This window comes from Aureobasidium subglaciale (assembly GCF_000721755.1).
Source record: "Aureobasidium subglaciale EXF-2481 unplaced genomic scaffold scaffold_3, whole genome shotgun sequence".
NCBI classification, from domain to species: domain Eukaryota; kingdom Fungi; phylum Ascomycota; class Dothideomycetes; order Dothideales; family Saccotheciaceae; genus Aureobasidium; species Aureobasidium subglaciale.
Genome location: NW_013566992.1, coordinates 332,348 through 355,055, shown reverse-complemented (window position 1 = coordinate 355,055; position 22,708 = coordinate 332,348). Strand labels below are relative to the sequence as shown.

The window sequence follows — 22,708 nt, the reverse complement described above, 5'->3', positions numbered from 1 at the left end:
TGTCGGAATTCATAAAAAAAGGACATCATAGTCTAAACCAAATTCCTTTTGTCCCCCATCCTTTGTCCCAACATCTCATTTCAGAGGACAAATCTAAAGCTTACTCTTGAACTTGTCGCTATCATTCGACTTGAACAAGACGTCGCTATTCGGATAAGGATCCACAGTGATGGCGTTCAAAGGGTTCAACTCGCTAGCACGGTAGAACATATCCTCATACACTTTACCGTCGTGACGGCCGAGTGACGAATCCAATTGCCAGTCAGGGAAGTCCCATGCATCAACCAATCTGATGGCGTGAGGACGGATCTCGGCCAAAAGCTTCATGACTGCATTGGTGCGAGCAAGCTGGATTTGACGAACGGTGACGGCAGCGGAAGTGTAGAATTCCGAAGCCTCGGACTCGAGGGTGTGAAGAGCGTAGAGGCGGAAGAGCTTGTGCATGAGTTCTCTGGTCTCGGGGTCGAGGTCGGAATTTACGGATGACGAATTCAGAGCCTCGTAGAAGTTCTTGACGACCATGTATTGCGAGTGAGCGCGGGACAGGCGGTAGAAGTCGACGAGGAGATCGTTCCAGGCCTTCTTGTTCTCATCTCTGTGCTTGAGAGCCTCGAAGGTGAGGAAGGCTGATCTCCAACCAAAGGCGGCAACCAGATCCTCATCCTTGTCCATGATGTTGAAGGCAGCGCCGGTGTCAGACTTGGCGAGGAAGTTTGCCAGAATGTGAGTTGTGTCGTTGGTGGGCTCGTTACCCTTGAGTACTGAACGGGCAGACTTGAGGAGGTAGCGGGCGACTTGCTGTGTCAACATGTAGTTGTCACCCTCCCATGTGGCGGTAGGCAGGTAATCGGCGTACCAAGGACCGATACCTGAGAAGTTGCTGTAACCGTGGCCACCGCAAGCGCGACGACACACTTCGAGACCGTCGACAGCAGTGGAAGAGGCCAATGACTTGAGACCGCAAGAGGTGGCATGAAGGTCGGCAAGCAAATCACTGCCAGGAGTGACCTCCTCAGGACCTGCGCCACGCTTGGAAGTCTTTGCCTTGTCAGGGTTCTGAGCCATCTTCTTCTGGTTGGCCTCATAAAGCTGCATCATACCGCGACCGGTGAAATGCAGAGCGTAGCAGGTTGCCAACAGAGTCAGAAGTCTGATCTGGACAGTTGTGTAGTTGAGGACTTGGTTCTCGTCCGACTTGGGATCTTGCGAATCGCGATCCTGGAACTGGCGACGGACAGCGGCATAGCGAGTGGCGATGGTGACACCACGGGCCAAGACGCTACCAGATTGGAGGACGATGGTGCTACGGACCCAGGTGAGGGTACCGTAGATGAGCGAGGGAGAGGCGGGCTGCAGGTACTTGCTGGTGTTGGGGTCGACGCTGGAGAAGCGACCAAGCATGCTGATGTGAGGAATCTTGACCTTGTTGAACAGCAGGAAACCGTTGTCCATGGTGTTGTAACCGAACTTGGGACCAATGTCACCAATGTGAATGTTGGGTAGCGGCAGATGTGTCTTAAGATCACGGATCTGGACGACGAAGGGGTGGGGGCCGTAAGGCTTCTTGTTGATGTAGAGTTGGGCCATGACGACGGCGTGGTTGGCGGTGCGGCCGAGGGAGCCGATCCACCACTTACTGGCAGTCAGGGTGGGCGAGTTGATGATGAAAGTCTTGTCCTCGGCATTCCATGTTGCTGTCGTCTCGAGACCTCTGACGTTTGAGCCGTGGCCCAACTCGGTCTGGGCGTAACAACCAATGTATTCGTAGTTTCTTGCTGGCTTCAGGAACTTCTCGTGCTGCTCGGGTGTGCCTTGGTCGCGGAGGGTGATCTGTGTGGCGTGTCAGCAGCTGTCAAGACTCTCTTTCCTCGAGAATGCAACGTACCAAGAACATGCTCTCGTGCAGACCGTATGGGCCGGGCTCACTGATGAGCTCATTGGCAATCGACTTGTCCTGGTCAGTCCAGTTGTGCTTGACCTGCAGCTGTCGGAGCTTCTTTGCTCTTGCAAGCGCCGTCTCGAAGCGGTCAATGCGACCGGCAAAGTAGTTTTGCGACTTGTCAAACACCTTCTCCTGCTGAAGGATCTTGAGGATTCGGTGTTTCTGGTCGAGTCCTTCTTGCGTGAACAGGAAGGTCGACAATGCCTTGACATTGACGTTGGACTTTGCTCTCTCTTGCGACAGAAGCTCGGTGCCTTGAGGGCCCGCAGGCTTGAGGTCCTTGACCCATTGAGGTGTAGGTGCCATGATGTGTGATGTTCGAGAGATTTGTGAGTGGGAGGAAACAGTCTTGGGGATGATCACTCGATTGTCTTTATCATGCGCCTTCGGTTGTCTGGCCTCGACTTGACCCTGCCTGCCTCGGTGCCGAGGTTACCGTCATCTTTCTGGGGCAACACCTGACCTCCGTAAAGAACGCTGACGTTAACCATTCTGAACCCAGCTCCAAGCCGGACTTCGCCTTCTGTCGCCGTCCCCTAATCTGATCCCCAAGTGCTTCATCTTGCTTTAGGATCGCCAGTAAACAAGTTCGTCTCAGGCTCAAATTTCGTCCTACAAGGAGCCCTTGGCTCGCATGTCTTTCCTTTTCGAGTCGAAGACGTCCTCGAGGCCCTTTGTTCGCTAACTAGTCTCAGCGGCCCCATATTGTCACATTTGTGGAGTCTACCGAGTCTACCGTTTCGTCCGGGGCACTCCGCCAACCTCCGTCTTCGCTCCATCTTTTTTGGCTTGTGAAAACGCTTTGCCGTATGTTGGTCTGTTGCGCCCACATGACAATCATAGCAGTGGTTCCATGAATCGTGACAACGCTACGATATCAGCTTCAGGTCTATAATTGCCATGTGAAAATCGTCGGAGTCCTAATATCCGACTCCTGAGATGGTTCATGGTAAGAGGCTTGATATTAGCAAGTCTGTGTTGTAAGGATTCATGAGAGGCAAATTATACTTTCTCCAAAATATCCATTGATCTCACCTTCTCCTTTGCAATGCCAATAGAAGAACACCAGGCTGTAAAAAGGCATAGTCACGGTGTGAACCAAGACAGTCCTTGGAGGAATCACATTGGAAGATGTCTTCTGGAGCCGTCACCACAACCCAAGAAACACTCGTTACCCCAAGCCTGAGTGACGATATTAACAAGACTGGTAAGAATAATGTCCGATGCTCAAAAAGCATTGGATGATGCATTCCGGCATGCAATTGACACCTCGTCGATGCTCCATTGACCAAAGCGTCCCCAGCAAAAGTTGACAAGGGTAGCACCCTGTCGGCAACATCTTGGTCAGGATGATTCGCAAATTCAATCAGGTCATCGAGACTGCTTCCTGGTCTTGGAGAGTGGATACATCCACGTCGCTGAGTCGCCACATGTACCACATGAACAAACTTCTACACAGGTCGTCAGAATTGAGTAGTGTGGTGAAGTGGATGGTAAGACTTACCTGTAAGGCGAGAACTTTTCTGCAGCCTCCAACATGGCCTTCTCAGAACCCATGTACTTCCACTTACCTCCACCTCTGGCCTTAAGCTTACTCACATCTTTGCCCGTGTAGACAGCAAGACCACGCCTGAGCCATAGATTAGTGATCATCTAGTGACGTTTGCCCGCTTGAAACTTACTGAACACCAAGATCGCCTGTAGAGAACACATCCATTCTCTTCAGATCGAAGCAGGCAAACATCTCCACACTCCACTTTCCCAATCCTCTGACTGCTATCAATTTCTCCATGACTTCTTCGTCTGAGGCCGTTGCCAGCATCTCGGCACTCAGCTTGCCGGTCGCAAAGTGTTCAGCAAGTCCTTGAATATACTCTGCCTTCCTCTGACTCAGTCCAGCCGATCTAAGGGTTGGTATCGACATTGCAGCGACCATCACAGGCGGCGGAAAGTCTGGAGGTCCAGCATAATTGTGCTCAGGAGAAGCCTCAAACAATCCAACGAATTTCTTCTTGATACTGCTCGCCGCAGCTCCGGACACTTGTTGCGCAATAATACCAGAAGCCAGGGAACGGAATGGATCAATCGGTTGAGCCAACCCTTCAGCATCGAATACCTTGCAATGGAACTTTGCGATATATGGAGCTAGACGACCATTGTCGTCCATGCGCTTCAAGTGTGCTACTGCATCGTCCAGGATCGAATTTGTCGTGTTTGTAGGCGCTGGGCCGGCAATATCGCCATTCCAAGTTGAGTATGCTGTTACTACCTTGTCTGTACCAGGAGATTTGACTGGCGCGTTTGTCATGTGAGGCTCTGCTGGTCTAGTCTGATCTGAAGTAACACCGTTCGAAAAGTTTCCAGAAGAAGTAGATGTTGGCAGCCCATCAGGCGAAGGTGTTGGCAGTACTGGGTGAGATGCATTCTCGACTTTCTGGCGTTTTCGTAGCGTATCTTCTTTGGGGAGTGTAACTACAGGAGCTGTCTTTTCGCCGTTCGGGAGCGGACCTAGCTTGATTGTAGACTCCGATAACTTTGAGTCTGTGATGGAGCCCTTCCGCTTGGTCACCTTGAGCTGAGAAGTGAGTGTAGCTGCCGAAGTTGAGAGGGCTTGCACGCGAGTAGAGCGTCTAAGAGTCATTCTGGTTGTAGTTGTTACAAGGAAGATAGCGGAAGCCAGTGTGCAATTTTTTATGGAAGGAGGAGAATGGATCAATCTGTGTGGTTGATGCCAAATGATTCGAAGCAAGACTCGCTAAGAGTGAAAGCAACGAGGCTGAAGCGATGACGCACAAGGGTCTCGTCAGTTTACCAATGCCGCCCTTGCTGCAACGAGACACCGCTATACGAGCGAGGATCTGTAAAATGGCACAATTAATTGCTAGAGTAGATCTCAAGTGACACTTGAATGAGCGAGTTGGAAATACTCAGTAAACCTCGAATAGTTGTGAAAGTATTGTACATTGGTGAGATCAAGCGCGTGACAGATCTTCAAATTTGCAGACGTCAATAGCTCGAATGCAATGCTCAACAAGCCTACAGATGCTAGAGTCATCAACCGAGCATGGGAGAGTTGATCATTGCAACAGATGGTTATCTCACACAAAGGATGAAAGTCACATTGAGTAGTCGCAAGAAGCACAGACCATGCATGAAACGCGTGAGGCAAAATGGAATAACCAATCCAGACGGGCAATAGGTTCACCACGCATTGGATATATCGAATTGTGCCCAGCATGTCTAACAGGACAGCCTCGTATCGATATCCAGCTTACATGGTTGTGTCAGAGCAGGCTGCGTGAATGCGAGGAACTGCAACGTGCGAGGGTTATGGAACTCTGGCAATCGTGTAACAGAGTATGAATAGTATCTTGCTGTGTAACGTTGTCGAGTCAAAGGAAAAGCGGTTTTGGACATTCTAAAGGTATAGAGTACATGAAAGCGGTGGCGGCGGCGACTCGGGGGAGGGTACGAGTAGAGGCAAAGTCTAGGGCGATTATTTCTTGATGACCATGGCGTCGAGGTCCATTCTCTCTCTCTTCTCAGACTCGATCTCCTTGATGATAGGGCTCAAGTATGGGACATCCTGGTGTATGTGTAAGCAATTGGGTGGTGCATAGACAGGGCTGTTGTGGGAGACGCACATCCTCGGGCTTGGTCTGCTCGTTCTTGGGGAGAAGCTGGTGTGAGATGGAGCACTGTGCGAGTGGGTTAGAGGCGAGTTTTGTTTTGTAGATTCGAGGGTTGAATGGATCGGACGGACCTGGAAAGCGCGGCGCATGCGGAAGACACGGTCGTAGGCCTCCTTGGGCGGGAGACGCTTGAGGGCGAGAAGGACCGTCTCGGACTCCTCAGGGATAAGGTCGTCGGCTCTGCAAGGCACATGCGACGTCAGTAATTGTCGAGGGAGCCGTGGTTGGCAATGGAACGAGCGACGGACCTCAAGCCCAACTTTCTGTAGCCAGCGGCGTCGGTGTACCAGTTGGCGAGAGGGGTCATCCAGCGCTTCAGCCAGGGGCGCTTGACAATGAAGTTGGTGAGCGAGGGCTGCGACATGGTAGCGATGTGGATTGGGTGCGGAAGGGGAGATCTTCTTGTCGGACGGGCTTCAACTTCGATGTTGGTGAACTTGTCGTTGCATCTTGCAAGCCAGCCCAGCCAGCCCAGCCTGTCCCGACGCCCGCTGATTGGCTGCTTACGACGGCGACGCTGATTGGGCAGAGAGAACCCCCGCTTTGAGCCGGCGCCCGGGCCTTCCCTCGTTCCTTTGAGGGCTCCTGCTCCTGCTCCACGGCCGAAGCGACGGGCCAAGGTGAATTGCGATTAGCAGACGTCTCTGTTGACACACCGTGACACTACACACCCGTCCCTTGACCAAGCCCACACGCCAGTCGCACCTATCTCCACTCTCGACAACTGTGTGCAGATTCATGGAGACGTACAATCGCTAATCTTTCTTCTCTGGCGGTGCCGGGCCGCGTGCGCATACAACCACGGATATCCGTATCTACGAGACTCCACCACAATCAATAGCCTTCGACTCACTTTTTCCCACCTGTCAGCAATCTCCACTCAGTATTGATCCTCACAATCGCCTCTGGCTCGAACATGCGCAGCTATTGAGGCTTCTCCCCCGATAAAATGTCAAGCCCGACATCCGACTCGCACGATCTAACCATCTCCAAACCCCCACCAAGCACGGCCGTCCTACTGGCCCAAAAACTGCCAAAGCCATATATCAACAGCCTCTGTGGTGCTGCCGCTGGTGTTGCTTCAGGAATCGTCACATGCCCGCTTGATGTTATCAAGACCAAGTTGCAGGCTCAGGGATCATTCCGTCACCAACAGCATTCACAAGGTGCTCCTGTGACGAAGCAGGTCTATCGGGGTCTTGTTGGAACTGCCAAAACTATCGTCCGTCAGGATGGTCTCAAGGGCATGTATAGAGGCCTCGGACCCATGATACTTGGTTATCTGCCCACCTGGGCTGTCTACATGAGCATCTACGACATTGCAAAGACAAATTACTCAGAACGTGTTGGCAAGTGTGTCGGAACTGGCTGCTACGATTCTGTACTAACTCTCTCCAGAACCACAATGGCTCGCCCACGTATGCTCCTCTGTAACCGCCGGCGCCTGCTCGACGCTTGCAACGAATCCTATCTGGGTAATCAAGACTCGTCTCATGTCGCAAATCTCTACGAAAGCCGTCGAAGGACACCGTACCCCTTGGCACTACAACAACACTTGGGATGCTGCTCGCCAGATGTATAGGGGCGAGGGCATCAAGGCCTTTTACTCAGGATTGGCTCCTGCTCTGTTGGGTCTGACTCACGTCGCTATTCAATTTCCTCTATACGAATATCTAAAGCTCAGATTTACCGGCGTCGAGATGGGTGCAGCACCTCCAAGTCAGGGTACAAACTCGGTCGGTGTCCTTGCTGCCACCTGCATCAGCAAGATTTGTGCCACAACTGCAACATATCCTCACGAAGTTTTACGGACTCGTCTACAGACACAACAACGAGGTATCCCTAGTTCCGACGGCATGATCAACAAGCCTCGCTATCAAGGCGTGCTCAAGACATGCAGACTCATTTTATACGAAGAAGGCTGGACTGCCTTTTACAGCGGCATGGGAACAAACCTCATCAGAGCCGTCCCCGCCGCCATGACTACAATGCTCACCTTCGAGACGCTCAAGAGTGTCATTGTCCGTATGCAGACCGACAACGAAGTGGAGCAAGCTCATTCCATCTAGAACGACATTACATTCGACAAAGCCTGTCTCATCCACCTACATCTCACGAGCTACGCCCAAATGTATAGAAGCCTTTTCTACGTGTTGCCCCGGAGTGACATCTCCCAGTTTCTCGCTTTACTCAAAAACAACTTCTTCGGATCCTTTTCATCTACCTATATCACGGCATTGCTTGCATTTAAACCCCGGCTAGGGTGTTCACAGCAAGGCGTTTTGGCGTTCATTGTTGCAGTCTGGTGCTTCCTTTGCTTGACTTTTACTTTTTCCCTTAGGACGCAGCAGAATAAAACAACGTCAACCTTCCGAATTTGCTGTCTTCTCATGAGCGACGCTGTCCGACAATGCTAACCCCATTACATCACGTCCAGCCACTAGACTGATCCGGAGTACTTGATTAAGTCTGCCGACCTGGCTCTGCCCGCTTCCAAGGAAACTCCCTCATCCACCCGCAAAGCTACCTCATGATCGCCTGAACCAGCTCGTCGCAGCACTATCCTTGCTAGCCATTATATTACAAAGATTCTATCTTCTCTGTAAGTTATCCGTGGTAGTGTAGTGGTTTAACACACCCGTGGTCTTAACACGTACGTGGTCATTCGTTGTTACTCAACGTCGTGTCAGTCTAGATCCGAGGAGGTCGCGGGTTCGGATCCTGCTCACGGTATCATAATTTTGCTTGATCAACTTCTTCTCACCTTTCATGACATTGACATGCGTGCTTTCCTCTTTCTCGCTTTTCTTTTTGTTTTGTTCGAGGCTCCACGATACAACAATTCAGTCTTTCCATCCCAGCTCCTTGAAGTTTTACTTCGCGCAAAGTCCCTTTGAGACTTTTCGTTCTGCTGGCCTTGGAGACCAAAGCTGGCGGATCGATCATGAGCCATCGTCAGGACGCAGGTGAACTTCTGGGCTCTGTTCTTTCCTCGTACATGAGGAATGTGCGACATCGTCCACCCAAGACGGCAATAACCAAAACTAATCATATACTATGACATCGAATATCGATACCGAGAACGAGAGTGACGCCTCCAGATTCTCACCACGCGATGCTGTAGAAAGAGAAGCCCTTGAATATTTCTCAAGCAACCCCGGTCTCGACAGCACAGCAAACAACATCGATCTCCATGACTAATCCCGCACAGTCCTCTCTCCAGAAGGAATGACTCTGGCAGAACTCTGAAAATCTTCTCTCGAATTGCTATATCGTAACACACTTACCGACTTGTCGCAAAAATACCTCAAAGTAATGCAAATCAAACCTATTTGCGAGTTCATGAATTACAACGAGAGTGAAGTTTCTAGTATAGAAGCGCGATCCTCGGCTCGACATGTAGGGATTTCGACAAGTGTGTATAAACTGGACTTGTTCTCGCGGTGTAGAGTTGGAAGACCGTATAACAAACCTATGTCGTTTTTGCAACATGGTCTTTTCGCTGCTGTTCTAAGACCAGGAGAGGCCTCGGACGATAGACTCAAAGCTGCGAGAATGATCAAGGAGCAACAAACTGCACATTATGAAGCTGCTGTGGAGATATGGAGCTCGCACCTGGATATGCATGTCCCGATGTCAGATGATGGTTACATGCGTATCCTCGCATTATCCTGCGATTTGAAGCGAGAATTCGAGTACGAGATCCATATCTGGACATCTTCACCACCAAAAATACCACCAACAAACCTGCTTATGAAGCCCCAGAGATCTTGCAAGTCCAGCCACAATTCGACCTTGAGCAATTCAGCATCTGGGATTGGAATCTGCGTATCGTGGGAAGAGGAAGCAAGATCCAACGTTTGGTGAGCCAGGGCTTGGAGAGGTGCGAAAAATATCTAGCCAGCGGAACGGGTTTGGAAAGGAAAATAATCGATGCATTATTTTACATACGTTGGGAAGGGATGGTGGGGACATGGAGGCTAAACTTGCGGAGATTAGGGAAGTCAGGAGAAAGAGGATGGTTGTTGCAAGGGCAGTATAGATAACCAGAGATAATAGACGTCAAAAGACTGGGTTCATGAACAGATGGTTGATGTTGAGGTATAAGACAAGGAAGCACGAAGTGCTAAGTGCATTTGAGCAGTGTCGATACTACACTACTGTGATGTTTTGTGGTTGCTTGCTTCGTTTTCCATTCTGATGCCTGGAGGTTTGCACGATAGAATCACTCGTTGCTTACAAGTCACTTTGCCAGCGATGGGCGTTCGTGGTGAGAGGTTTTATTGACTTTAGCATATCTTCCCATCCTGCTCTCCCTTTACATTCATTATTTCCCTTTTAGCATGTCAAACATCTGATCGTAAACATTCGACACTGTCTTCTGCTTTTATGACTATCATTACCTGATGTAAGAGTTCCCGTTTTGTGCTCCTCCCGCAGTGCTTTAGACACAATGAACCACTCCATCACCGTGGGTATGGCATTCCTGCGAATAGTCAGTATGGTATATCGGATCAGGGCTTATGTTGAGGGTACTTACAGCAGCAGCACTTGAAGTCTTGGTGGCGGTCTGAGAAGCGACTTGAGCGGTGGTGGTGCTAGCAGCAGCAGTAGTGGCAGCAGAAGCAGCCGACGAAGAAGCAGACGAAGATGCAACCGATGACGAAGCAGAAGAAGAAGAAGAAGCAGCAGGAGCATGTGAGTCTTCCTCTTCCTCACTCGGCTTTCCCGTACATCCTTCTCCCACCAGAACCACATCCATGGCATAAACATCCAGAGCGAAATACTGCAATGAGTGTGTGTTTCTCACAGCTTCCTCCGGTTTTGTCTCTGCCAACTCCAGGCATTCAGAATAACTATCTGCATAGTGCTCTGCTGCTCCCTCACCAATCTTGGTAGTGTGAAACAGACGATGCATAAGATCTGCTGCAAAGTAATGATTCAAAGCTCCATTTGCGACGCTGTAGCCATTCGAGCACATGGCTTCGAGGGGTTGACGGGTGGAGTAGGAGAGAGGGCAGATTACTGTTTCATCTGTGCCATTCTCACCACGCCAGTGACCTCCCCATCCTGTTGTTAGGTCAGTCTATGCTCAGAAAATTGAGGGCAGGGAGACAAGGTGATCTTACCTTCTTGGTGACAGTTTCCGTCAATGTCGTCGCAGCGGAAAAGAACACCGTCGTGATCTCCATGGATCAGCTTCTCGTACCAGCCAATTACCTCTGCAGTAGGAGCTTGGCCAAAGTATTTGGTGTACAGAGCAGAGCTGTTGCCATGAGTGTAGATGTGCTGAGCGGCTTGTTGGGAAATTCTGATGGTATCCCAAAGGGCCTTTTCGAGCTGCACTCTCTCGCTACCATTACAGGAGGAGTGAATGGGAAAGCCTTGGATCTCAGAGGCAGGCTGGGGGTAAGAGGTTGCTGTTGTGCCAGAAACAGTGACGGTGGTGACTTCTCTGTTTTTGAGGACTGGAGAAGCTGTGGCAGTTGCAGCTAAAAGTACATTGACAAGGATTTGGAAACGCATGGTGAGGAGCGAGATGGAAAGAAGAGCCTGGAGCGTTGGGAAGAGGTTGCGAACTGTTATGAGTGCTTGATACTTCTCTTGCTAACGTGCATCGCTCTTGCTCTATATATACCCACATCTCTTCTTCTAGCATTGGCCACGCAGAATCATCGACGAAACACTCTGCATACCAATACGTCCGCTCTAGGATCATCTACCCGAACTCTTTGAATGCCCAGAAACACCCGAGTGGTCGATATTCCGTGCTCGCCTCTAGCAAAACTTCGAATCACTGAGTGTTGCGCAAAAATATGTCTCTACCAAGACCAAGCCATTACATTGTGGCTTCACGAGAACGAATGATATGCCTGCACGCCAAGTACGAAAACCTCCCAGAGCGGTGTAAGTGGAGTCCTCACTGAATCGAGGTCGTTAGAATCCTATGCATCAACCTTGGCATTGACCATCAAGGTGGCCAAGCAACACTTTGCTTTCCTCGCCCACTTCAAAGTGAGGCAGTGTTTCCGCAAAATCTGCAAAGAAATGGCGCTCAACACGTTCTTGATGGCGTTTCCAAGTCTCTTGGTACACCTGTGTAGTTCTTGGTATAGAATCTTACTCGCCAAAGCAGGAAGAAAGATGTGATCATCTTGCCTTCCGCCAAGTTTGTGTGGCCAGAGTGGAGCAATATCATGTCTCGTGCATAAGAAAATTTAGCCGGATGGTGGATAGATGTCTTCGAGGTTGGATTGAATATAAGGAAGCATGGTGCAACGCGGAAGACTTTGCCGTCCAGAAATCCGTCGAAAGTATTTGCTGACAACATGCATACCTCTCTGGTCCTTCTTGCGCTCTTGGGCGATGCTCTCGTGCAAGCCCAGTCACTGAGGACGTTCTCGTTGACTGCATGTACCACACAGAGTGGCGTAGTGTGAGCACCTCGCGTGCAAATTTTCTACACCCACTGACCAGACATTAGAAACTGTTTGCGTGATGGGACAACAGTGCCGTGGACGACATTGAGCAGTACAGCAACAGCAGCACCTTCAACTACCGTCGACCCTAGCACCACTCAAGCAGAAGTATCCGCTGTGCCGACTGCTATCACTGGTTGCCACATGCACGGCGATACCCAGTGAGTACTCTTCTCAATCATGGTCTTCTCGGGCTTCAGCTTACTGGTTGTCCAGATTCTGTTTTGCTGGAGCTGCAGAGTATGAGGTGTTGACCACAGCCACTGCTACTGCGGAGCTTCCCTCGGAATACACTGGCTGCCATGCTCATGACACAGACTTGTAAGCCATCGAAACAAACTCTCAGTCACAGCTAACAAGAGCTCAGGTTTTGCCTTGGCCCTCAGGGCGAGGAAGTTGAGGTCATTGCAGAAGGCGCATCTCATAGCGATGGATCTCATGAGGAGCATGCGAGCGGAACCTCATCTCCAACTGTGACCTCAGCGGTAGCCACAGGGGCCGCCCAAGCTTCACAGGTCACAGCACTTACCCAGTGCCATATGCATGAGACTGAACAGTTTTGTATGGGTCCTAGCGCTACAGAATATCTCATGAAAGTACCCGCGACAGCAACACAGGACCTACCAACTCAATATACAGGTTGCCATGCTCATGGAGCCCAGCTGTAAGTCTTACTGGCCATCATTCTTGTAGCACATCTAATAATCATAGATTCTGCATGAGCCCTTCTGGCGGAGAGGTTCTTGCTCAAGCGCAAACGGCAGACGGAGAAGAGGCAGCTGGTGAAATTTCTGCTGATGGAGTCAGCTGCCACTTCCACGCTGGCGTGGAGTAAGTTCTTGCACGACGTTTCCGAGCGTAGGTAGACATTTCTGACTTCCATCAGGCATTGTGTTGATGCGAACGGCAATACTGTGGAGGGAACGTGTGAAGCTGTTGATCGTGATTACAACATTCCTCTCCGCATTGGGCTTGTGTTTGCCATTCTCGCCACTGCATCCATCGGTGTATTCGGTCCAATTTTCCTCTCACTTGGCAGATTCAAGGGAGGTGGTATGGCCATGTCGATAGTCAAGCAGTTTGGTACTGGTGTCATCATTTCGACAGCTCTTGTCCATGTAAGTCGACTTGGTCTAGACTGACAGCAAGACTCTAACGGCATTCCAGCTCTTCACACATGCAGAACTCATGTTCGCAAACCACTGCTTGGGTGGTCTGAAGTATGAAGCCACCACTGCCGCAATTGTGATGGCGGGTATCGTCATATCCTTCGTACCAGAGTATATCGGGGCTAGAGTCTTCTTGTGGCGTGTGTCAAAGCAGACGGGTGAAATTCCTGCTTCACCAACTCCAGACCAAAGTCACGACTCAAAGGGGGCTGTGAACAATGATGCTCCAGTCGGACATCATCTCATTCACTCAGGTGATGCCCATGCTCAATCGCCCGCTCTGCAGAAGCTCAAAGTCAACATCATGGAAGCTGGAATCATCTTCCACTCTCTGCGTAAGTCGATTGTACTAGCATCCATAAGCGCCTGCTGACAAGCTCGTAGTGATTGGCCTCACTCTTGTCGTCGCCGGCGACTCGGGCTTCATCACCCTCTTCATCGTCATCATCTTCCACCAGATGTTCGAAGGTCTCGCTCTTGGCTCCCGCATTAGCGATCTTGAGATCCGAATGGCAGAGAAAATCATCATGGCCACTGCCTTTGCGCTCGTAACACCAATCGGCATGGCGATTGGCATTGGCGTGTTGAACCAGTTCAACGGCAACGATCCTTCGACCATCATTGCAATCGGTACGCTGGACGCGTTGAGCGCTGGTATTTTGCTTTATGTGGGATTGGTAGAGATGTTGGCGCATGATTGGATGCATGGGGAACTGAGTAGAGCGCCTCTGAAGCAAGTGGTTCCCGCTGCAGTCAGTCTGGTTGCTGGGTTAGTATTGATGAGTGTGCTGGGAAAATGGGCCTAGATTATTGAGTAGTAAGAGGGCAATGGCAAAGCGCGCTATGGACTATGGAAATGATGATATCCTAGATCGGAGAAGGTTGTCGAATGAAGCACACTTAGCTGGAGTGGATTGTATGCTATGTAGACTCGTGAGTTGACTCCGGATGTCAGTGGCGATGTTGACACTCAGCACCGCAAGAGCTACTAGGTCACATAGAGTGGCCTGTATATCGGATTCTGTTCGAGCGGCAAATTCTTCGTGCTTTCCAGTCTTCGGCATGAAGAATTCGACGATCTACTTGCTCTCAAACAGCACACACGAAGTGACAGAAATACTCCATGTACTGCAGAGGACATATCGTGCACTCGATGTGCATATCCTCTTCCCATCACGCAACTCGCGACGTCTGTCCGATTCCAGCTAGCAAAAAGATGCACGTAGTAGATGACCATGCCAGTCAACCTGTCGATAGAGTCTGTCCCAAACTTAGCGCATCAGGGTTCATCATCCTGTGCTGAGGGTTTGACTTTCGATTGCATCTCGGCGTACAAAGGGGGAAGTTTAGATGGATGTTTTTCTGGCGTCGCACGCACTGGATCGCTACTAAAACATGCAGTACACATGTATCGAGCTGGAGTCGCAACGTTCTCAGTGGGGTCCTGATTTACTTCTGCGACATGGGATGACTTTTCCACCCACCATACGCTCAGACGACGGGTTCGTTCACAGGCCGTGCAATGATGATGCTCGCGGGCTGGGAGGACTAATGGCACATGGCTCTCCCAAGAGTAAAACTTGCCAAGCTTGCCAGTCTTCCAGATATAACGGACAAAGGTGTCAAGCCTTCTTGCCGTGCGAAAGGTAGGGTTGTTGTTGTATTGCTCTCTCATGTGGGTTCGCCAGAATGCATAGACGGCCTTCCCGGCAGGTGATGCCTTGTATCTCCTCTGGGCTTCTCTACGTTTCTCTTTGCGAGATTCGGCATCGTCGTAGTAGTGGGACAGAAATATTGGGCATGCGTGAGTGATTGAGAGAGGGGAAGCGCTCGGCGAGTTCCTTGACCAAATCCTGAGCGAGAAGAAACATGTCTGAGCAGGACGTGTTTTGTTCACGAGCAGGGAGAACATGGCAGATGTTGGGTGTGTTGGCGATGCACGGTTTGGGAAGGGCTGTCAATCTTTCAGGTGTGTGCTATTTAGCACGCGTCGGCGCTCGCGTCAGCTGCATCCGAAGGCGCGTCCTCAAATCCACGACAAGGTCAAGATAACCAACAATCAATGGCATGGACGGCGCATATGGCCCGTTCGAAGTGCCCGACTTCTGGCGCAAGTCGGCATTCGGTCTGTCTGATGCACCTGAACAGACTTTGTTCACTAACACGCAGTTTGGTTCGTCTGTCTCGCTTCGTTACGTCGGGCACCGCAGCTAACACAATCTAGAACTGCCCTTGATCAACGACCACTTCGCCCTTGAACTACGGCTTCCGACTATCGAGGACTTTGAATCCGGGAAACTCGACGACCTAAGCGCTCCGGCGAACCCCAAAGAGGAGCCATCTGTCAGCACCCAAGACACATCCGTACCAAGTCTACCTGATGGACTCGATACCTTGTGGGAGCTCGATCTCAGGACGGCGAAGAACACATCTTTGCGCACATGGGAAGCCTTTGCCGATGACTCTCATACGGACGCGCCGATCTCAAACATCTCTGAAGCCGGCCCGCGCGCCTTTGATGCTCTCCAGTCCGAAGACACACAAGTTCTACAGTCCGCCTTCGCCCTCAGATGTCTAGCTCTGCTGGGTCTCGGGCGGTCATCTGCTCTGTTTCAATGGAAGAATGATAAAAAGATATTTGCGCCAACCATAGACAACGTGCGACTTTCTGGTCTAAGCAGTACTGCCTTCAAGAGCGTAGTCGCTCAGCTGTCCACCGTCGGTACCGCTTTCATCGAGCTGAGACTGTTTGTCCAATCCTCATATGCCAACAAGAATCCTCTGGCATCTCGTGTCGCTCTTGCGAAAAGTATCCAGGGCGTACTGGAAGTTGTTGACCAGAATATGTCCGACAGAGTATTAAATGCTCCGTCCACCCTACGGCTACTGGCCTTCTTCGATGCTCCAGCCATGCTGCTGACTGAAATGATACAAATCACCAAAACAACCGCTCACGCAAGCACCGACGCGACATTCTTATCTGCTTGCCACCAGATATTTGAGCTTTTCACGAGTGCATGCTCCCCATTTCAATCACTCTACGCAGAGATACTGAACCAAGTCTCACGGCCATGGTTTCAAGCGATGTGTCAAAAGACTGGTCTTGTGAACGACAGCTTGGACGTAGAGATTCTTGGAGGAGATGAGACATTGGAGCGTAGCGCTCACGTCTCAGCTGAAAACAGTGCGCAAATCACTGACCTCATGACTGGCATCGCTGTATTGCGAAATTCTGCATCCGACCATCCTCTTCTATCACCTGCTTCATGGGGTGTTGATCAGCCTGACTTGGAATTATCAACGATAGACGTAGACATTGATCGCATTTCCAGAAAGGCGAACAAGTATCAACAAGATCTGCTTCTTGCGATAGCAAAATATACGAATGGACGCTCAAAGCCACACGATAGACAGTCTGACGAAACGACAGATCATCTCACGTCAGAGCAACTTCCATGGAGCCTCGATCAAGGTCAACAAACATACTTCGAAGACGTGAGCACACAGTTCTTCGAAGACCCTATCAAGAAGGTCGACGTTTCTGATTTACAACGTTTGACTGCGGCAATACTCCTTGAGACAGCCGGCACGCAAGATGCATCATCCCTTGACCTCCGGCGTCCCACGAAGACAATGATGCAACATTTGCAGCCATATCTGCACGTGCAAACTCGACTATTGAACGGCACCCTTCTTCGCCTCTTATTCCGCCGGTTCTCACTTCGCGAACACTTCAACCTGAACCATTCGTTCCATCTTCTAGGAAATGGCCTGTTCGTTCAACATCTCACTGCTGCATTGTTCACCTCAGAAGCCAGCGCATATGGATTACGTCTGGACAATCGCTCCAAGCAATGGCCTCCTGCTTCTTCAGAGTTGAGACTTGGACTTATGGGTGTATTATCTGAAGCGTATGGCTCTAACGATATACCTGGCAATCTCTCCTTCGCCATCCGCGAGCTCGAAGATGCAGAGATTGAGAGATGTCTTGACGCTAACAGCATTCACGCGCTCGACTTTCTACGCTTGAGATATGAAGCTCCTGCACCGCTTGATGCTATACTGGATGACAAGGCGATGGTCAAATATGACGACTGCTTCCGTGTCTTATTGGGTGTGCTCCGGATGCTTCACTTTGTCATTTTGCTCCGCGGCAGTGCACAGCGAAGAGACAGCTCAACTGCGTCACAGGCTTTTGCGCATGAAGCTTGGAGCTGTGTGTCGAGCCTTGCATCCTACTTTTTCGATGTTGGAATTGCTAGTCCTTGGAAAGAGTTCCAGCAGGTACTTGATGAAATCGAAACGAACCTTGCTCTTGAGGACGAGACTGAGACGTTTGGTCAGATGGTCACATTTGGTTTGACACATCTCCGCAACAAACATAACGATATGCTTGATACGATTCGTTCTAGGCTCTTCCTCCGCTCGAGACATAACAAGTTACGGGCCACTATTGAGAACGTCTTTGGCTTTATCCTTAGCGTCCGACAAGATGATCAAGACCAAGAAGTGCTCTGGAAACAGCGGGACAGACTTCGGGAGATGGTGAAGGGTCTGAAGAGTGACTTGCAAGAGCTCACCAGGAAGGTTGGCAAAAAGAAGGATATGAGTCCGCAGGACAGAGATGATGTTTTTGCGGCTGATGTTCTGGGATTCAGACTTGGTGGTGTTGAGCTTTAGGTGCTCCGTTCGGCAAACGAGCTGTGGAAGTTCAGGTCCACAGTCCCTTTATCTCCTTGTTTTTGTCAGTGTCCACGTTATAACCACGGCTTGATTCATCTACAGCCATTGACTGACTCATCAAGCGCAGGTTAAAGAGCTAGACTGCACTCTTTGAATTGAATACCCTGTGAGACTACGCATGCAATGTTGACTGATACGAACGCGGTCTTGATACGTGCGGTTATGTGCAAATGACGTACATGGAGGAGCAAGATGTCAGGTAGAGAAAATGATGGCATTCATAAGACCCAGCGCCACCACCAAGAATAGTTGTACAAGGAGGAGAAGAAAGGCGATTTTTAATACATGAGCACGAGAGCGATGCCAATGAAAAAAGACAAGAAGCGGTATTTTACAAAGCGGGCTTTGCCTGCGACTGTTGCTGAGTGAGAAGCTATAATGCTTGTCAGTAAAGCTGTAGATTGTGCAGTCGCATACATTTCGGCAGCAAAGACTTACCTCGTTGGCACTTTGCTGCATCTTCATCTCTCTCTCCATCTCGGCCATCTGCTGCTCCTCTGCGAAGGCCAGTGCCCACGGTACGCCCAAGAGCAGAACACTGGTGCTGACAACCCACAGGGTCTTTCCACCGTAGTTGAGTGTAGTCTGGACCCAGGATGAAGTTGTGGAGACGGTGTTGGAGAGGGCCTTGCGGTATGTGGGGGGGACGATGTCCTTGAGGGCGGCGAGTCTGTCGCCAAAGGTTTCGTCGGGCATGTATTCCTCCTCGTCTTCTGAGGCCTCGGACTCTGTGTGAAAGATGTTGTGTTAGCTTCTGTGTTCATTCTTGCTTTCTCCTCGTATTGTTGTTTTTTTGGAGAGCGGAGGTGATCATGTACCATCGCTGGTGTCCCATTCGTCCTCGACCTGGGGGCCGTTCTGCTGGGTGGTGAACTCCTCGTCGAGAACTTCTTCGAGCTTGACCATTTTGGCGGGAGTTGTGTGGGTGAAAAGGTGGTAGGTGGTCTAGAAAGGTGTGTGGCGGTTGGACAGTTGATTGGACTCGTTCACTGTACTCGAATTGCTTGCGTCGCGCTTTCGCCGGCCTTTGCAAGAATTCTGGACGTCGAGCGTCATCCTCCGCTTTGGACGCACGTGATTCCCCGATTCGGTATGTTCGTTTACATTGCATTCTATCTACGAGTATCACCAACATGCTCACAACGTCACAAAATCACAAAACATCATTTCGAGGGTGTTGAAGCTATACCACAGCTTCCAAAAATAGTCGCGATAGATACTCCTGCGCCGCTCGACCTTGCGATATGGCCTCTGTCCAGAGCCGCACGTGATACATTATCGAGATCGATGTGCCATTTCGATGCATGTTTAGCCCTCGGACACACACTGATAAGGGTTATCTATTTCTTATCTCAGGTCTTCTTCTCGGCCTCTTTTGTGACTGGCATCTTTCGCAATGATTAGAGTTTATAGCACGAAAGGAGCTCAGAGCCGCTTGGCATCTTGATTCGGTCCAACCTGCAACTCTTTTCTTCTTTTTCCATCTGCCTATCACCCTCGGAATCGCGTCCGGTATCCCCTTGCACTTATTCGGATATCATCATTGTTACTCGCGACGCGAAAAAGTCGTCCATCGCGTCTTATAGCATTCGGCCTTCGTGGTTGCGGACGCTGTGCTTGTGGCGGGGTATTCGCTGATAGACATAGCCGACACAAAGCGCGCTTTGCCGCCTGCTGCTTGTTTCGACCATGAATTCCATGGATGCGGATGGTGTTGACAACAAACACAGTAGGACGTACCAGGCATGCATACCATGTCGGCGTCGCAAGGTAGATCCAGATAAAATATCGTACCCTTCACTATGCCATCGTTGACCACTATCAGGTCAGATGCGATCTCGGTCCAGTCGACAATCCTCATGACCCGCCGTGTGTTCGCTGTCGTCGCGAAGCCAAAGAATGTTTCTTCTCGGCCACCAGGAGGAAGAAGAGAGCTGCCGACTCTGGTACTACTGGAGATGACATCGAGCCCAATGATTACGAGATTCGAGGAGGGCGTAAGAGATTGAAGGAAGGTGTCGCTGAATCGGTCGACTCGGATGCTCACAGTGTGCATTCACCTGCGCCTGTGACCGTCAATGCACCCTACATACCGCGACCTCTGACGCCTGGAGGTTCTATGGGCCGTCAACAACCTCTACGTCGACCACACTCCACATCACAAACGCCGTACCCACATGATGAAGCCGACGATCATGTCAATAGCCATACAGCAGCTCTCCTGCAGACTGCAGAACTACACAACGGTCACGACGCCTTGAATGTACTGATCGAAGCTGCTACAGCCAACCATCGTACCACCGGAAGTGCTAGTGATGCTCATAAGTATGCCTCGTCTTTACCTAGTCCGGCTGAACTGCCAATGCCTTCGACTTCGAAACCGCTGCCTCCAGACTCTGCCATTGATCCTGCCATCATGCAGCAGCCACCTTCCACTGCTCGCCCATCATCGTCGGCAGACTATGCCTCGGCCTATGCGGCATGGTCACGCTTCCGCTTTATACGCAACGGCTGGTTCACAATCAAAGAAGGCATGGACTATATTGAGTACTTTTATACATACATGTCTCCTCTGACACCCATCGCCTTGCCGGATTATCGCGGTCCCGACAAACATGCAGCGTTGCTCGAGAACGAACCCATGCTTGCCGTCACCATGCTCATGATTGCCTCGCGATATATGACCTTATCCGGACCTGGCGCACAGAGTCGCTCGCATAGTATACACTCTAGGCTATGGCCCTTTGTACAGCGAATGATTGATCGTATAGTCTGGGGTCGCGAGCTGTCTGGAACTACGCTTCACCCTGATGAAACACAGCCTGGTTGCGACGTGAATCCCTTGTCGAGAAAGGGTCTCTTGACTTTGGGTACAGTGGAGAGTCTGCTGCTGTTGACTGAGTGGCATCCGAGGATGATGCACTTCCCCGCGGATGAGGATGATACTCAACTCATGGCTCCTGTGGATCCTATGGCCTCGATCAACGAGAGTACATCTAGTCCGGACAAAGGACAAGGCGGCCATGCACTGACCTCGTGGCTAGAGCCTTGTTTCAGAAGTGATCGCATGTGTTGGATTCTTCTCAACATGGCCATGACGGTAGCCTCACAGATTGGAGTCTTTGACCCAGACTGTTCCAGACATCTTCAAACCATTCCTCCAGACCAACAGGAAATCTATCAGCGAAGACGGCTCCATGTCAAAAGTGTAATTCTCGGATATATTACGCAAACCAGTGGACGTATGGGTGTCACGGCTATGCTGCCTCAAGGATATGCCGAGCCGTCTTTGAGCGAACTGTATAACCCGAAACGATCGAGCTTTAAGGACACCAAGGACATTGTTCTTCATTTCTGGCTGCGTCTGGCTACATTGGTCAAGATCAACAATGAAGAGCTTTACGCCAACCGACAACAGACTCGCGATATCATCAAGACTGGAAAGTACAGAGAACTCTTACAAAGGATCAAGCCTTCGTTGGTGCAATGGCGTAGAGAGTTTGAGGCTTACAGAAATAGTAAGTTGTCTTCATGCGCAAAGCTTGGATCGAGCTGACAATCATTACAGTTCCAATCTTACTTCGGCATGTCCTGATCATCGAGTATGAGCACACGCGAGTCATTCTGCATCAACTCGCCCTCCAAGCTGTAGTCGAGAGATGCGCAAACAACAATACCGGTGCTGCAGGCAAGATCATCCCTCCAAACGTGCTCGACCAATGGTTTGGCAGTGACAGACAACACGTCGACGAGGTAATGCAAGCATGCCGTAACGTCCTTCGCGTTGTCGTCGATGGACTTGCTCCCGGCGGCTATCTCAAGCACGCACCTGTCCGCACATTCTTCCGCATCGTCTCTGTGACCCTCGTTCTTGTCAAGGTAAGCCTCCTCTTTCCGTCCCTCTATTTTCGTCATTCCAACGCTTAGGACAGACTTTTGCATTCGGAGCCTTTGAAAACGAAATGGCACTTTCCCTCAACCTCATGGACCGCACCGTCGAAGTAATGAGAAACCACGTCGTCGATGACGTTCACCTCAGCAATCGCTTCTCAAATTTCCTAGAAGTGATAACGAATCGCTTACGTCCCATGATTGTACGCATGTCCAGAACATCAGGAAGTGGAAATGCAACTACAAGTCGCGTTTCCTCTCATCCTGCTAGTCCTGGTTCCCAGCATCAGAACAGGAGTACAGAGCACATGCCCGCCTACCCCGTAAACCCCTACGACACTTGCACCGCCAACGCAGAAGGAAATGGTGCCAATGCACTCTACGGCATCAGCACACAAACCTACAATCTAAGTGACAAGGACAATACATTTTCCATCATGCCGCCACCCGCACAACCACCCTCTCCATCATCCTCTGTACTGCAACAGAGTTATCCCATGGCAGATGGCAATTTCGACTATGCGGCTTTTGGCTCTGCGTTTGGTCAGGAAGATGGCTATGATTGGTTGGCTTTGCCTTTGGATCCGATCTTACAGGCGGGTGGCGGGGATGTTACTGCTAATTCTTTTGGACCGGGGATTGGGGATTTTGACATGTTGGAGGTTTTGTTGGGGGGTGGGGGTGGGCAAGGGGGTGGGATGATGGGGGGTGGACATGGACATGGACATCTTTGAGGTGTCGAAAGTGTCGAGTGTGTATAAGTCTTGCTTTGGCGACATTTATTAGCATTAT

At 50.5% G+C, this 22,708-nt stretch overlaps 12 protein-coding genes across 12 annotated transcripts; 6 read left to right on the top strand and 6 right to left on the bottom strand.

Moving 5' to 3' along the window:
- Positions 1 to 93: 93 nt before the first annotated feature.
- Positions 94 to 2,248, bottom strand: AUEXF2481DRAFT_26646 (uncharacterized protein; the record flags this gene model as incomplete). Its single annotated transcript, XM_013491261.1, has 2 exons — positions 94 to 1,830; positions 1,886 to 2,248. The coding sequence occupies 2 exons, from the start codon at positions 2,246 to 2,248 to the stop codon at positions 94 to 96; spliced, it is 2,100 nt and encodes a 699-aa protein (XP_013346715.1).
- Positions 2,249 to 3,308: 1,060 nt separating this feature from the next.
- Positions 3,309 to 4,583, bottom strand: AUEXF2481DRAFT_26645 (uncharacterized protein; the record flags this gene model as incomplete). The annotated part of the gene is made up of 3 exons (XM_013491260.1): positions 3,309 to 3,393; positions 3,447 to 3,572; positions 3,625 to 4,583. 3 exons carry the CDS (start codon positions 4,581 to 4,583, stop codon positions 3,309 to 3,311), a joined length of 1,170 nt encoding a protein of 389 aa, XP_013346714.1.
- Positions 4,584 to 5,438: 855 nt separating this feature from the next.
- AUEXF2481DRAFT_2220 (uncharacterized protein) lies at positions 5,439 to 5,998 on the bottom strand (the record flags this gene model as incomplete). Its single annotated transcript, XM_013491166.1, has 4 exons — positions 5,439 to 5,528; positions 5,587 to 5,640; positions 5,706 to 5,814; positions 5,883 to 5,998. The coding sequence occupies 4 exons, from the start codon at positions 5,996 to 5,998 to the stop codon at positions 5,439 to 5,441; spliced, it is 369 nt and encodes a 122-aa protein (XP_013346620.1).
- Positions 5,999 to 6,479: 481 nt separating this feature from the next.
- On the top strand, positions 6,480 to 8,052 carry AUEXF2481DRAFT_475497 (uncharacterized protein). Its single transcript, XM_013491586.1, has 2 exons — positions 6,480 to 6,983; positions 7,033 to 8,052. Exons 1-2 carry the CDS (start codon positions 6,584 to 6,586, stop codon positions 7,701 to 7,703), a joined length of 1,071 nt encoding a protein of 356 aa, XP_013347040.1. The 5' UTR covers positions 6,480 to 6,583; the 3' UTR covers positions 7,704 to 8,052.
- A 568-nt stretch (positions 8,053 to 8,620) lies between these two features.
- On the top strand, positions 8,621 to 9,747 carry AUEXF2481DRAFT_36763 (uncharacterized protein). Its single transcript, XM_013491369.1, has one exon. It carries the CDS (start codon positions 8,950 to 8,952, stop codon positions 9,499 to 9,501), a length of 552 nt encoding a protein of 183 aa, XP_013346823.1. The 5' UTR covers positions 8,621 to 8,949; the 3' UTR covers positions 9,502 to 9,747.
- A 42-nt stretch (positions 9,748 to 9,789) lies between these two features.
- Positions 9,790 to 11,424, bottom strand: AUEXF2481DRAFT_475392 (uncharacterized protein). The gene is made up of 3 exons (XM_013491585.1): positions 10,764 to 11,424; positions 10,175 to 10,704; positions 9,790 to 10,120 (listed from the first exon to the last, which is right to left on the bottom strand). The coding sequence occupies exons 1-3, from the start codon at positions 11,158 to 11,160 to the stop codon at positions 10,079 to 10,081; spliced, it is 969 nt and encodes a 322-aa protein (XP_013347039.1). The 5' UTR covers positions 11,161 to 11,424; the 3' UTR covers positions 9,790 to 10,078.
- A 539-nt stretch (positions 11,425 to 11,963) lies between these two features.
- AUEXF2481DRAFT_2217 (uncharacterized protein) lies at positions 11,964 to 14,088 on the top strand (the record flags this gene model as incomplete). The annotated part of the gene is made up of 8 exons (XM_013491165.1): positions 11,964 to 12,070; positions 12,119 to 12,274; positions 12,330 to 12,434; positions 12,481 to 12,777; positions 12,825 to 12,944; positions 13,000 to 13,231; positions 13,281 to 13,617; positions 13,667 to 14,088. 8 exons carry the CDS (start codon positions 11,964 to 11,966, stop codon positions 14,086 to 14,088), a joined length of 1,776 nt encoding a protein of 591 aa, XP_013346619.1.
- Positions 14,089 to 14,110: 22 nt separating this feature from the next.
- AUEXF2481DRAFT_475467 (uncharacterized protein) lies at positions 14,111 to 14,584 on the top strand. The gene has a single exon (XM_013491584.1). It carries the CDS (start codon positions 14,231 to 14,233, stop codon positions 14,489 to 14,491), a length of 261 nt encoding a protein of 86 aa, XP_013347038.1. The 5' UTR covers positions 14,111 to 14,230; the 3' UTR covers positions 14,492 to 14,584.
- A 43-nt stretch (positions 14,585 to 14,627) lies between these two features.
- AUEXF2481DRAFT_36759 (uncharacterized protein) lies at positions 14,628 to 15,217 on the bottom strand. Its single transcript, XM_013491368.1, has 2 exons — positions 14,767 to 15,217; positions 14,628 to 14,698 (listed from the first exon to the last, which is right to left on the bottom strand). The coding sequence occupies exons 1-2, from the start codon at positions 15,192 to 15,194 to the stop codon at positions 14,671 to 14,673; spliced, it is 456 nt and encodes a 151-aa protein (XP_013346822.1). The 5' UTR covers positions 15,195 to 15,217; the 3' UTR covers positions 14,628 to 14,670.
- A 132-nt stretch (positions 15,218 to 15,349) lies between these two features.
- Positions 15,350 to 17,962, top strand: AUEXF2481DRAFT_26639 (uncharacterized protein; the record flags this gene model as incomplete). The annotated part of the gene is made up of 2 exons (XM_013491259.1): positions 15,350 to 15,455; positions 15,507 to 17,962. 2 exons carry the CDS (start codon positions 15,350 to 15,352, stop codon positions 17,960 to 17,962), a joined length of 2,562 nt encoding a protein of 853 aa, XP_013346713.1.
- Positions 17,963 to 18,356: 394 nt separating this feature from the next.
- Positions 18,357 to 18,931, bottom strand: AUEXF2481DRAFT_26638 (uncharacterized protein; the record flags this gene model as incomplete). The annotated part of the gene is made up of 3 exons (XM_013491258.1): positions 18,357 to 18,398; positions 18,464 to 18,753; positions 18,844 to 18,931. The coding sequence occupies 3 exons, from the start codon at positions 18,929 to 18,931 to the stop codon at positions 18,357 to 18,359; spliced, it is 420 nt and encodes a 139-aa protein (XP_013346712.1).
- A 783-nt stretch (positions 18,932 to 19,714) lies between these two features.
- On the top strand, positions 19,715 to 22,650 carry AUEXF2481DRAFT_2214 (uncharacterized protein; the record flags this gene model as incomplete). Its single annotated transcript, XM_013491164.1, has 5 exons — positions 19,715 to 19,795; positions 19,851 to 21,015; positions 21,070 to 21,543; positions 21,594 to 21,904; positions 21,958 to 22,650. The coding sequence occupies 5 exons, from the start codon at positions 19,715 to 19,717 to the stop codon at positions 22,648 to 22,650; spliced, it is 2,724 nt and encodes a 907-aa protein (XP_013346618.1).
- Between the last annotated feature and the right edge of the window lie 58 nt (positions 22,651 to 22,708).

Bases quoted from the DNA above. Each gene is read 5' to 3' on its own strand.
- AUEXF2481DRAFT_475392 (XM_013491585.1), bottom strand. From the start codon at position 11,160: ATGCGTTTCCAAATCCTTGTCAATGTACTTTTAGCTGCAACTGCCACA. The intron at 10,705-10,763 runs GTAAGATCACCT...ACCTAACAACAG, and splicing joins CGGAAACTGTCACCAAGAAG to GATGGGGAGGTCACTGGCGT. The intron at 10,121-10,174 runs GTAAGTACCCTC...GACTATTCGCAG, and splicing joins AGACTTCAAGTGCTGCTGCT to GAATGCCATACCCACGGTGA.
- AUEXF2481DRAFT_475497 (XM_013491586.1), top strand. From the start codon at position 6,584: ATGTCAAGCCCGACATCCGACTCGCACGATCTAACCATCTCCAAACCC. The intron at 6,984-7,032 runs GCAAGTGTGTCG...AACTCTCTCCAG, and splicing joins AAATTACTCAGAACGTGTTG to AACCACAATGGCTCGCCCAC.
- AUEXF2481DRAFT_36763 (XM_013491369.1), top strand. From the start codon at position 8,950: ATGCAAATCAAACCTATTTGCGAGTTCATGAATTACAACGAGAGTGAA.
- AUEXF2481DRAFT_36759 (XM_013491368.1), bottom strand. From the start codon at position 15,194: ATGTTCTCCCTGCTCGTGAACAAAACACGTCCTGCTCAGACATGTTTC. The intron at 14,699-14,766 runs GTGGGTGGAAAA...TTGCGACTCCAG, and splicing joins ACCCGTCGTCTGAGCGTATG to CTCGATACATGTGTACTGCA.
- AUEXF2481DRAFT_475467 (XM_013491584.1), top strand. From the start codon at position 14,231: ATGTCAGTGGCGATGTTGACACTCAGCACCGCAAGAGCTACTAGGTCA.